General features: G+C 36.4%; 2 protein-coding genes across 3 annotated transcripts; one reads left to right on the top strand and one right to left on the bottom strand.

Moving 5' to 3' along the window:
• Window positions 1–1,907: 1,907 nt before the first annotated feature.
• LOC113697306 (GTP-binding protein BRASSINAZOLE INSENSITIVE PALE GREEN 2, chloroplastic-like) lies at window positions 1,908–6,474 on the top strand. 2 transcript variants are annotated; one of them, XM_027216880.2, is made up of 4 exons: window positions 1,908–2,296; window positions 2,399–3,732; window positions 4,541–4,708; window positions 5,517–5,719. In XM_027216880.2, exons 1-4 carry the CDS (start codon window positions 2,176–2,178, stop codon window positions 5,601–5,603), a joined length of 1,710 nt encoding a protein of 569 aa, XP_027072681.1. In that variant the 5' UTR covers window positions 1,908–2,175; the 3' UTR covers window positions 5,604–5,719. The 2 variants fall into 2 exon arrangements, with proteins under 2 accessions (XP_027072681.1, XP_027072680.1); XM_027216879.2 differs by having other exon boundaries at window positions 1,913–2,296; window positions 5,681–6,474.
• Window positions 6,475–7,067: 593 nt separating this feature from the next.
• LOC113696994 (protein EARLY RESPONSIVE TO DEHYDRATION 15-like) lies at window positions 7,068–9,155 on the bottom strand. Its single transcript, XM_027216387.2, has 3 exons — window positions 8,998–9,155; window positions 7,840–8,252; window positions 7,068–7,449 (listed from the first exon to the last, which is right to left on the bottom strand). Exons 2-3 carry the CDS (start codon window positions 8,198–8,200, stop codon window positions 7,295–7,297), a joined length of 516 nt encoding a protein of 171 aa, XP_027072188.1. The 5' UTR covers window positions 8,201–8,252; window positions 8,998–9,155; the 3' UTR covers window positions 7,068–7,294.
• Window positions 9,156–11,510: the final 2,355 nt, after the last annotated feature.

Genomic DNA, 11,510 nt, shown 5'->3' with positions numbered 1-11,510 from the left:
CTCAACGATAATACTCTTAAATTATTGCCACCGCCTTTAATCATTCCCTGTTTCTCATTTTAAATTACAGTCTCTATTTTTACCGCCGGAGAAGACGAAGTCAATATATGGGTTCAAAAGTGGTTTGGGAATGAGACAATCTATGGCTTCACCTATTCCAATAACCTTTCAGACATTTTTGCCCCTTGACTATATTCCTCCATTCCATGTTGCCCATGCCACCGGATGAGAAACCGCTGAAATTCGGTAAAATGGCTCCGCTGGAGAGTTTTTGCGAGTTTAGTGACCTTTTCGGCCACAAAAAAAGTTTGGTGATCAAAGGGTGCCATTTTTAATAGTTTAGTGATCTTTTGGGCCATTCACTCTAAATATATTGATTGAAAGGAAAAAGAGAAATTAGATGGGTTAAACCTTGTTTCAATTTGAATAATTAATAACCATTGATTTGAGATGCTTTACAAACCCCTAATTCCTTTTTTTTAGAAAAAAATTATGAATTTTTCCCTTAGAAAAAATTCCTAAGGGAATAAGTACTTAAACCACTTTGAATTTATAGTTTAGCCCTCAAAAGACAAATTAATATCCTTTTGAATTTCATTCTCCAACAAATTGTATTATTATGACATTTGAGGCTCTCAAAAATCAAATACTTTTGACCTTTTAGAAGTCAAACTAAAGGAACCAATAATACAATATATGAATTGAAAGGGAAATATTATTATAGATTGAGGGACACTAAGAGAATTTCCATATGGGCTTTTTAAATGTTTCTAAGGTCTAAAAATTGGTTTTTTTTTTTTTTTTGCCTTCTGACAAAGAATTTCCAAAGGAGCAATTGATATTTTTGGGGGGTTAATCTTTATGAATAAAAATATAAGGTAAATCAATAGTGAATCTTGCCATATTGAAGTGTGAATCTAAAATATAAAATATTTTAAGTATATGACTAGACTAATGTGCTACCAATACCATGGTGTGAAAACCATTTTTTTTCACTTTTACAAAATTCTATGAAGTTCCTTATCATTAGGAGGTCATGAATATGATTAATCTTTAAAATATAAAAACTGCATAAGCAAGTTCTTTAGTTTAGCTTTACCAAATCTTCAATTACCAGAGAACAGGATTAAACTGAGTTGTCATTTATGGTCAAATGCAGCAATAGAGACTAGTTTTGCTAAATTAATTCACGAAAATCAGAGAGAATTAGGTGTTGCAAATTTGCAATTAAAATAACAGGCGACGGAAGTGGGATAGATATGTGGCATATTGGTAATTTTACACGGGAACTTATACTTACCAATCTAATATCATGCGGACCAAATCTTCATATAATGCTTGTACCGTGTGCATTGGCAAATGTACCATTTCAAAAAGAACAATCATTTGAGAGAAAATGTACAATCTTTTACTCACATTGATTTAGTCCCTTACTTTTATTTCTAACTAATTTGATACTTGAACTTGTTTTGCAAATCTATTTAAGGACCTCTATGATGGCATCACTATTTAAAACCAATCTAAATTCTAATTGACTAACTAAGTAGAGATATTATAAGAACATCACTCATAAAAACTATAATAAAAAAAAGTAAATAGTGTAAAAAATTATCGGGTAAAACTTTTAAATCATGTAAAAAATTACTAAGTGAAACTTTTTAAAAATTTAATATTATGATTTTTTACGCGATTTACTTGATTTATTACTGTTTCATTAATGATGTTTTCAAAATTCTCCTATTTAATTGATCAATTTCAATTTAGATTGATTTTAGGTGGTGGTGCTGTCGCAGAAGTCTTACATTAGAGCTGCAAAATAAAGTCACATATCAAATTGGCTAAAAATAAAACTTAGGAATTAAATCCATACTAATGAAAAGATTTGGGGACGAAATTGACCATTTATTCATCATTTCAAGCTTTGGTCAGCCGTGGCTATGCAAATTATCCTGGCAATAAAATATTGCAGTCGGATTAGATATGCAGATTGCATAATCATTTTTTCGGAGGGGAAAAAAAAGGAACCCGAGTTCCGCATTACTATGCCTAAAAAAGATTTTAATAACAAAGCAGAAGGAAAAAGAAAAAGCAAAAAAGGGTCCAGACTCCAGCATCTCAGGGGTTTAGCGGAAGAAATCTCTTCTGGGCTAGAAGAAAGCAAAGCACTGAACAAAAATGGCAGCAGTTTTGCCATATGCACCACCTCTATATTCAGCTGTTTGTAATTTCAACGTTAAATTGTATGTAAAGAACTCTATTTGTTCAAATGGTTTTGCAAGGCCTCGATTTGTCACAGGTATGTGATTTCTTGTCTACTTCTTTCTTTTACATTCTGCTTAAATTACTGTAGTTTGTACGTATTAGCCAAAACCCACTTGGAAAAATAATTTCTTTACAGGTCTGAGTAAGAAAAGCAGCAGGAGTAGTTGTGAAATTAGGTGTAGTCAATCGACAACAATCAAGAAAACACAGAAAGATAGTGGAAAAGGTCATAGGAAAGGTGAAGGGAGGTTGATTTTGAGTGAAGGAAGAGATCAGGATGAGAGTTATGAGCCTATTTGCCCTGGTTGTGGAGTTTTCATGCAAGATAAGGACCCTAATCTTCCTGGTTTTTATAAGAAAAAGAAGGTGGAACTTAGTGAGGTCATAGGGGATGAGGATGAGGAGGATTCGGGGGGTTTAATGGATGATGAATTTGATGATTTTGACGAGGAGGATGAGGAATTTGAGGATGGCATTGAAGGGCAATTAGAAGGGAGTGATGATGGGGTTGAAGGAAGATTTCAGGGTGCAGATGGGGTTGATTGGGATTTGGAAGAGTTGGAAAACGAATTTGAGAAAGAAGATGATGAGTTAAAGGAGTTGGATGGGTTTGGTCCAGCTGGTGTTGGTTATGGTAACATTACGGAAGAGGTTGTGGAGAAGGGGAAGAAGATAAAGTTGTCGAAAGCAGAGAGAAAAAGGATGAATAGGGAAGCTCGGAAGGACAAAGAGGAGGTGACAGTATGTGCTCGATGTCATTCTTTAAGGAATTATGGGCAGGTTAAGAATCAAGTAGCTGAGAATTTGATACCGGATTTTGATTTTGATAGGTTGGTAACTACCAGGTTAATAAAGCCCACAGGCGTTGCTGATGCTACGGTTGTGGTTATGGTGGTTGATTGTGTTGATTTTGATGGTTCATTTCCTAAGCGAGCAGCAAAGTCTTTGTTCAAGGCTCTGGAAGGAAGCAGAGATGGTTTCAAGTCTAACAAGAAGCTTGTTTTGGTGGCTACGAAGGTTGATCTTCTTCCATCGCAGATTTCCCCAGCAAGGTTAGATAGATGGGTCCGTCACCGTGCCAAGGCAAATGGAGCACCTAAGCTGAGTGGGGTTTATCTAGTTAGTGCTCGTAAGGACCTGGGAGTGAGGAATTTGCTGGCATTTATTAAGGAGTTGGCTGGACCAAGAGGGAACGTCTGGGTAATTGGAGCTCAGAATGCTGGGAAGTCGACATTGATTAATTCATTTGCTAGAAAAGGAGGAGTAAAAGTTACAAAGCTTACTGAAGCTGCTGTTCCTGGGACAACACTGGGGATATTGAGGATTGGGGGAATATTATCTGCCAAAGCAAAAATGTATGATACACCAGGCCTGCTACATCCATATCTCATGTCCATGAGATTAAACAGGGAGGAGCAAAAAATGGTTGAGATACGGAAGGAGCTTCAACCTCGAAGCTATAGGATCAAGGCAGGGCATTACTCTTATTTGCATGCCAAAGCTTATAAAAAAATTCTGTCTGTTTCAGTACAAACACGCGTCAAGGAGGTTCTTAGATGTTAGAGTTATGGATAGAAACCCTCATCCTTATTCCAATACTTAGATGCAGTTGATTAGTTCTGGCACATTGGCATAAATAGGGGTTTTTGAGGCCACTAAATTAATTGAATACTTTTTTCTATTGAAAACGTAATGGGAAACTGATGATTAATGTAAGACAAAGCAGTAGGTGAGGTCTTGCCACTATTCCTCTTTGACATGATCTAATCTGATTTTGTTTGATAGTTGCTGAGAATTTGGTCTTGAGGATGGAGTAATGTTGAGGTTTTATATGTCCATGAGATCCAAAAGAACTCACTTTTTGTTCTTCCACCCAATAAAGCATCTTCTCTTACTGGCTCTAATTGAATGATGGCTAGAAAAGTTGCTTTAGTAGTCCAAGCTGGGGAAGAGAGTAATATAAATAGTTATAGTTGCAATACATAAGTTCATAATTCCGTTACATCCATGGATTAATTCTTTTCTCTGTTGTTTCAGTTTGATTCTTCCAACTTTTGGTGGCAGACGCCATGTGTGTATATTATTGTTTATCTTGAACTGTAGATAGTTTTTTCTCTTTTTTTTTCCCCTAGCGAGCATTTTGCCTTTGTTATGCAAATACATTTGAGTATTGCTATGTGGAAATGCCAGACCGTAGATGTCGGTTTATTTTCAAGATTGTTTTCTCTTTGGAGAAACAATTTTTTGTTGGCTTTAATGGAATTTGTTAATATTCCAGGCAGGTCAGACTGTACATGTTGGTGCCTTAGCAAGACTAGATCTTATCCAGTCTTCTGTAGAGACAATCTATGTCACTGTCTGGGCATCTGCAAATGTTTCTCTCCATTTAGGAAAGACGGAAAATGCTGATGAGATCAAGATCAAGCATGGGGGAGTCAGGCTACAGGTAATGCACCAACTTATATACACCATCTTTATCACATTTGTTGCTGTGAAGGCTCCTTAACTACAGAACTCATGAATATTATAAATTTAGTCTGAATCAAGTTTTGGTATAATTCCTCCTTTTGGGTTATTGGCCTATTGGGAAGACGAACATATATAGATATCCATGTTGGTACTTGGGTATGTGCCGTGTTCATTCTACTAGATTGCCTCTCAGACCTCTCAGATGAATTAGAATTAAGTTGTAAACACCCTTTATTCCAGTCCAGTGGAAGTGGAACAATGTAAAAGGATGATGTATCTAAACGATACACATGTTGTGAAAATCATTTGGTCTTTTTAGTTATACCCAAAATCTAGACTGTTGTCCAATTTATGTTCTATAAAAGATTCATCACCAAAATTTAAGCATATGGAGGTCCTCAGATGTTGAAAATTTTAACTGGGTATAAACACCAATGCTCTTTAGACTCTCTTAGAAGCATCTGTGTCACTTATGATTATTTTAGGCTTTGTTTCAAAAAACGAAAGATATGATACAACTATGGCATATAATCTAAAGTTGATGACGGAAATGGGTAAATAATACCTCTCAAGAAAGTTAAAAATGAAAAGAATTCATTCCCAATATTTAATTTCCTACCTTCCTCTGCTTGAAAAAGTGCAGCCGATGTGCGTTAGCTATATGCAACTTCCCCACCCCCCCAAAAAAAAAACCCTTTCTATAATAGCAATATTTTGCTGTTTTACATTATTCAATGTTGAATAAATGTAGACAACTTCTTTGTTTGATTTTCTCATATCTACAGAGGTTTCTGTTCTACTTCAAAGATATTGCTTCCTCAAATGCCAAATTCAAAATGTTCTACAATGCTTGCCAGTATTTTCAATGTTAAGCACATTTACTCTCCTCATCCGAAAAGTGGAGTTGGAGGAAGGAATTAGGTGTAACACACTTTTACTACTCTTTCAGCCACCTATTGGTGAAGTAGGAGTTCCTCAATTGGGCAAATGGGTCAGGAAAGAAGTTAAAGTGTCTGGAACAAGCTGGGACGTGAACAGCATTGATATTGCGGTGGCTGGCTTAGGTTGGTTTTCTTTGGGTTTGAAAGGTGAAGCCAATTTAACACTCTGGACATATGATGGCATTGAGATCACCTTGCGAGAACCTTTGGTTCTTGACAGGGCTCCTTTTCTTGAGAGACCTGGGTTTTGGCTACCAAAGGCTATATCAGATGCAGTTGGTAATCAGACTAAACTAGAAGCCCATGTGCGGAAAGAGCATCAAGAAACTAGTATCACATGTGATTAAAATTTTTTGTTTCAGCTTGAGGATGGAAGAACAAATACGAGCAATATAGCAGGACATCTGCAGAAGAGGATATTGAATTTCTTACCAATATAAAACCAGATTTCTGATCGTGCCAGCGTTAAGTAGTTCCACAAATGAAAGCAGTCACCAGTAAAAACGAGTATTTCAGCAGCCTACCGTACAGAATTGATTTTTGATACATGGATTACGAGCCTTTCCGCTCTTACTGTACGGAATACAACTTTCATATTGGAATCAACGACATTGTTGTATGTGCCTCTCAAGGATGATGCTCCCACCAGATATAGAATTAAGCTCTGCTACTTGTAGGAATCTAATGCAATTTCCTGAGATTATAGGTTTATTTTATTTAAACTTCGTAAGTTGTCCATGATCAGAAGTAGCATGTAATGCAACCGTGCAACACATGAAAAAGAAAGTAAATCCTTCGCTGATCCTTGGTATAGATTTTTTTTTTTTTTTTTTTTTGTCGAAACGATGGGATGATTCTTGGTATAGATGGTGGTAGTTGTTTAGTTCACCGTACGATTCTGCATTTGTGGAATTTTATCGAATCAAAATCATATATAATTCGGGGCCTCACACAAGCAAAAATTCTCTCTTGCCGTCCTCGCAATTTTGTCATCTTGGATGCATCTTCTTCTGATGTTAGCAGCCTAGTTTTACTTTAACCAGCGATCTGGCCGGCCACCAAAATTATTTTGGCATTATTAGGCGACCAAAGCTTTATTTTACTTCGGCCCCAGCAAGCGACTTGTTCGGTCGCCAAATACGTACAAGGATGAAAAAAACCTACAAAAATATAAGACTAATCAGTGGTATTAGAACCGAAGCAAATCAGCTGTTTCATACGCCAATCAGCTGATTTATCAGGAAAAGCAAAAACCCATTTTCCTTGCGCAGTTCGGTAACATGATTACATTAGAACTAAAACCCCCAAAGGCAAGAGACACGATGGCACAAGGCGTGTCAATCAATTCTCGCAATCGACGTCCAAACGAGCAACCATTGCAATAAGATAATGACATTCAACTAAAATAACTCTCTTTTTTTTTTTACTTTTCCTGTTTGAAGATGGAAACCTCTTTTTTACATTTTCTGGAAGCTTGTTTATGGTTACACTAAGGAAATGATGTCAGAATATGAACAAGGCAAAGATACAGGAAATGCAACCTTGCTCTATACAGAAAGTTACATAAAGCAGAAGGGCTCTTGGCCGACTAACGGCCAACTAGCATCTAACAATCTAGCATTTCAGCGGGGCTGCTGGATCCGGCGAGGGCTGCATTTTGGGCTAATGAACTTTGCAGGCTTCTCCAGGAACTTAGCTTGTTCTGCAGGAGACCTGCTCCCTTTCTCCATTGACAACTTGAAATTCTTTATCAGTGCCCCAGAGTCACTTGAAAAACCTGTCATACAAAACAAGAAAGATGAGGAACCATAGATAAACCACCTGCCACCTTAAATTGAAAATATATGACTACTATATGCATATATGCTTCACCGAATTAGACTCGAAATTTTGTTAGTTTACATTATCAATCTCTAACATCATTTTATCACTTTCAGCTGATTTTTCTACTTATTAAATGCCCTAAACAGTACAATTATTTCTAACAATTTCAAGCTATAATGAACAGGACCCTCAACTATCCGCCAGAACTCAAAATGGTAATTTATGAATGTCTGTAAAAAGACATTTAACTGGAACAAATTACACAACCTTGATGCAAGCAATAGATTAAGATGCAATTTTTGAGGTATCCTTTGATGAAAACTAAGAGAGACAGAATTCGTACCATTTGCAGGCATTCCTTTATCAGCAGAGAACACTGACATGTAACCCTGTCCAGTTTCAGATGAGCGGAGGAACTCCTCAAACTGAGCTTCCATGGTCAAGTCGTCCTCATCCATGCCAAGATCAATATTATCCGGCAGCAGATCAACAACATCAGTATCTTCATAATCATACCCATCATCTTCACTGCCAAAGAAATCCTCAACATGGTTCTGACTGAGCCAATAGTCACGGAACCAAGTGGAGGTAGTCACCAAGTTCCACCACTCTTGGGAGAAGTCCTCCACTTGGCGCATGCAAGCAGGGATGTACAAAGGCGCATTTGGGTTTAGAGTTGACCTTCCTCCGGACACTAATGCCATTTTTTCCACTTTCAATCTGCAATTATCTTTCTTGATTTCCTTATAGAAGAACCTGAAATACAAGATTAAAAAAGTAAGTCAGCCACTGCATACAGTACATGTAATTAAAGGAAACTGCAGACCTTCTCTCATAAACAAGACTAGAACAAAAACATGTAGAACATCAAAATAAAATATCTAAAATACCACCCCCAAGAGGATCGACAACAAAATTGCAAATATTTCCCTTATTTTTCTCCAGAGACAAATCTTCCACTCATTTGACGCATCATAACCATTAAAACTACCATATAATATTAAACACAGAAATTCACAGGAAAGGAAGAATATATTTGATTTCCATAACTACTATTTGGAAGCACAAACGCATTAAAAAGCAAAAAAAAAAAAAAGAAAAAGAAAATTTCTATTCTTTTCAACTTCCAACGGATATTCTTCCAATACTTCGAAAACCTTAATTATTCATCGAAACCGTTGATAGTCCAATATCAGTTACCTAACAATTCATCAACCGCCGATCTACCTAGTGACTCGTCATTTTCATCCTATCTCAGCAAATCTGATAATCTAAACCGATTTACCTCACCACAATTAAGTTCATCAGCAATTTTCAAACACACTTGACATCAGTTGACTCTATACTCAACTTCATCGAACATTCCCCACTTCCATCCAAAAAAAAATCCGGAAAAAATAGCAGAAATTCATCATCGATCAGATCTAAACAACTGAAATTCGAAATTCAAATTCCAAATGAAAAATGAATTTGCAAAGCGAAATTGCAAAGCAGTCAGTACCTTCCGAGTAGAGCAAAATATCCACGAGAGAGCACGAAACCAACCGGGCCCCGTATGAAGATTTTTCAGCTCGAGACCGGCATATTTGTAGCCGAGCTGTCCGAGCCTATAAGGTTTGGATACCAAACCTCAGGTTCGGAGTCGACCAAGCCCGCCCACTGATTGACTCTCCAGAAGCTTTATCGACAACCAAAAATAATTATTGTTTTTATTAAATGTGCATCGAGAGTTGTACTCCGTGGAGTACCAGTTGTACATTCATCCTAGGCGGTCAGAGTCGGGTAAGGATAAGACGTGTGCAGGTGTTGGCTGACTAGTCGATGGGTTTCATGGTGGGGCCCATCGACGCATGTTGCCCTTGATTTGAGGGTTTGTGGGGTAGCGAGATCAACGGCTGAGATGAAGTTTGGCGTGATTGGATGGATGAGATTGATTGAGTTGTTATGATGATGTGTCCTGTGAGAGGATTGTGGGGTCCACTCTGGGCTCCACAGCGCCCTTTAATCCGGGTCCGTTCACGTGATGGGTAGGTCGGCCAGCCACCTAAATGGCTTTTTTATCGTGCATATGATTGTGTCTGATTTGCATTATCTAAACGCCAAGGCCCCAAAGTTGATTGAAATTTGGGCTTTTTGTGAAAGTGAATGTTTAATTATTATTATTATTATTGTATATAAATTAACAATTGTTATTGTTATTATTATTGTATAATGCCATTGTATATAAATTGTAACTAGAGGAATTTGAATTCATAATCTTCTACTTAAATTACCTCTTAATTTACCATCCAATCGAACCATTCCTTGAATGTTTTATTAGTTGAAAATTAATTAGTTTTTGTTTATATTACATTTAGCATTTTTTTAAAAAATAATACACTTTTTTTAAGATCTAGTTTGTGTGAGATGATAAATTATTTTGGAAAAGTATCAAGAATGTTTTAATTTTTTTCCACAAAAGAGCCCTTTTGTATTGTAATTTTTGAGAACTTTTGAAATAAGTAACACTGTAACATTTTTTTTTTTTTTTTTGAAATGTTTGTGCGTGAGGAGGAGAGGTAATTGAAAAATGTATTATGGCACTATTCTCAAAAAACAAAAAAAATAAAGAATTCCACAATAATTGCAATCCAGATCCAAACAAACTTAGAACTTAAGATGCCCATTACAATTATTCTCCTTTTGTTTCACAACCCCATTACAATCATCCCAGGGTAGCATAATGCCCAGCCCTTTCCGATTTGGGTCGAGATTTTATCCTGAAAAAGGCCTGGCTACATTTGGATTGAAATTCTCAGCCCGACGCAAAAGCGGGAGATTTAGGCCCAGACTTGGCCCTAGTACCATGATGTTGTGAACTAGTGTGAATTCCATGTATATGTTTTGCATGTCTCAGTCTCACATAACAGCCTGTTTAGATTGTAATTTTTTTTGGGAGTTTTTGTAGAAAAATATATTGTACTAGCATTTTATTTAAGATATGATGTTTGTGTGATAAAAAAGGTGATTGAGAAATATGATAAGAAATATTCTCACGAAAACTCGTAAAATTTTTCTGCAAAAAATACAATCTAAACAAAGACCATATGTTTGTGGATTGTATAGAGATGGAAATGGAGGTTCAAGAGAAACGTATAAGAACTACTACTTTGCCACCACTCCAATGTTCATCTTTCTTATGATGTTTACTAACTTGGCCGTCGAATTGTGACTAGGGGATCAAGTTCCGTACTTGTTAATGTTTTAGGGCTAGAATTCACCATTGTAAAGATCTCCCAACTCCCATCACTCTTAAGTTGTTTTTAGCAAATTGTAAAGCCAAGAATATATAGGGTAGTTTGGAATTTGGTGTAGGGGCAAACTCAAATATACAAAAGAATACTGGTTCGTTAATCGCTAGTATAACTTGCGTAATATTAGGTTACAACTCTGTTTCTGGAGAAGATTTAGGTAGGTCATGACCATAATTATTTATGCGGCATGTGAAATAGAATCAAGTGAGATCTTTATATGTTCATATAAAGTTTTTTCGTTGGTTCTGAACCAATTACTAAACATGTCAAATAGTTGATCATAATCGACCTAAAATTTTATCTATTCCCATGTACACACACAACATACCAGGCGTCGACAGCTCTGTTTTGAAACTCGGACCGGAATAGCCGGTCGAACCGATCGAACGGGGAACCGGCCAAGTGTCCGGTCCGAGTCATGGTAAAAAACCGAAAATTTAAAGCTCGGTCAAAGCCGGTCAAAAACCGGGTTTGACCGGGAAAAAACCGGTTTTTCCGATTCAATGGGCATTTTTTTAAAAAAAAACTCAATCTTTTCAATATTATGTTTTGGCCCCCTAAATTGTTAAAACTTATTAATAGACCTCAAATATTTCATACTTTATAAATATTATCCTAAAATTTGATGTTATTTTTCAATTAAATTCATAATTTTAATTCTAAACTTGTTAATATTTATTAAATAACATAATTTGCTACTTGATTGTTCTAATTTCTTTGT

This window comes from Coffea arabica, chromosome 6e (assembly GCF_036785885.1).
Source record: "Coffea arabica cultivar ET-39 chromosome 6e, Coffea Arabica ET-39 HiFi, whole genome shotgun sequence".
Lineage (NCBI taxonomy): Eukaryota > Viridiplantae > Streptophyta > Magnoliopsida > Gentianales > Rubiaceae > Coffea > Coffea arabica.
The sequence above is the reverse complement of the archived record's forward strand: the minus strand, read 5'-3'. Positions and strand labels throughout refer to the sequence as shown.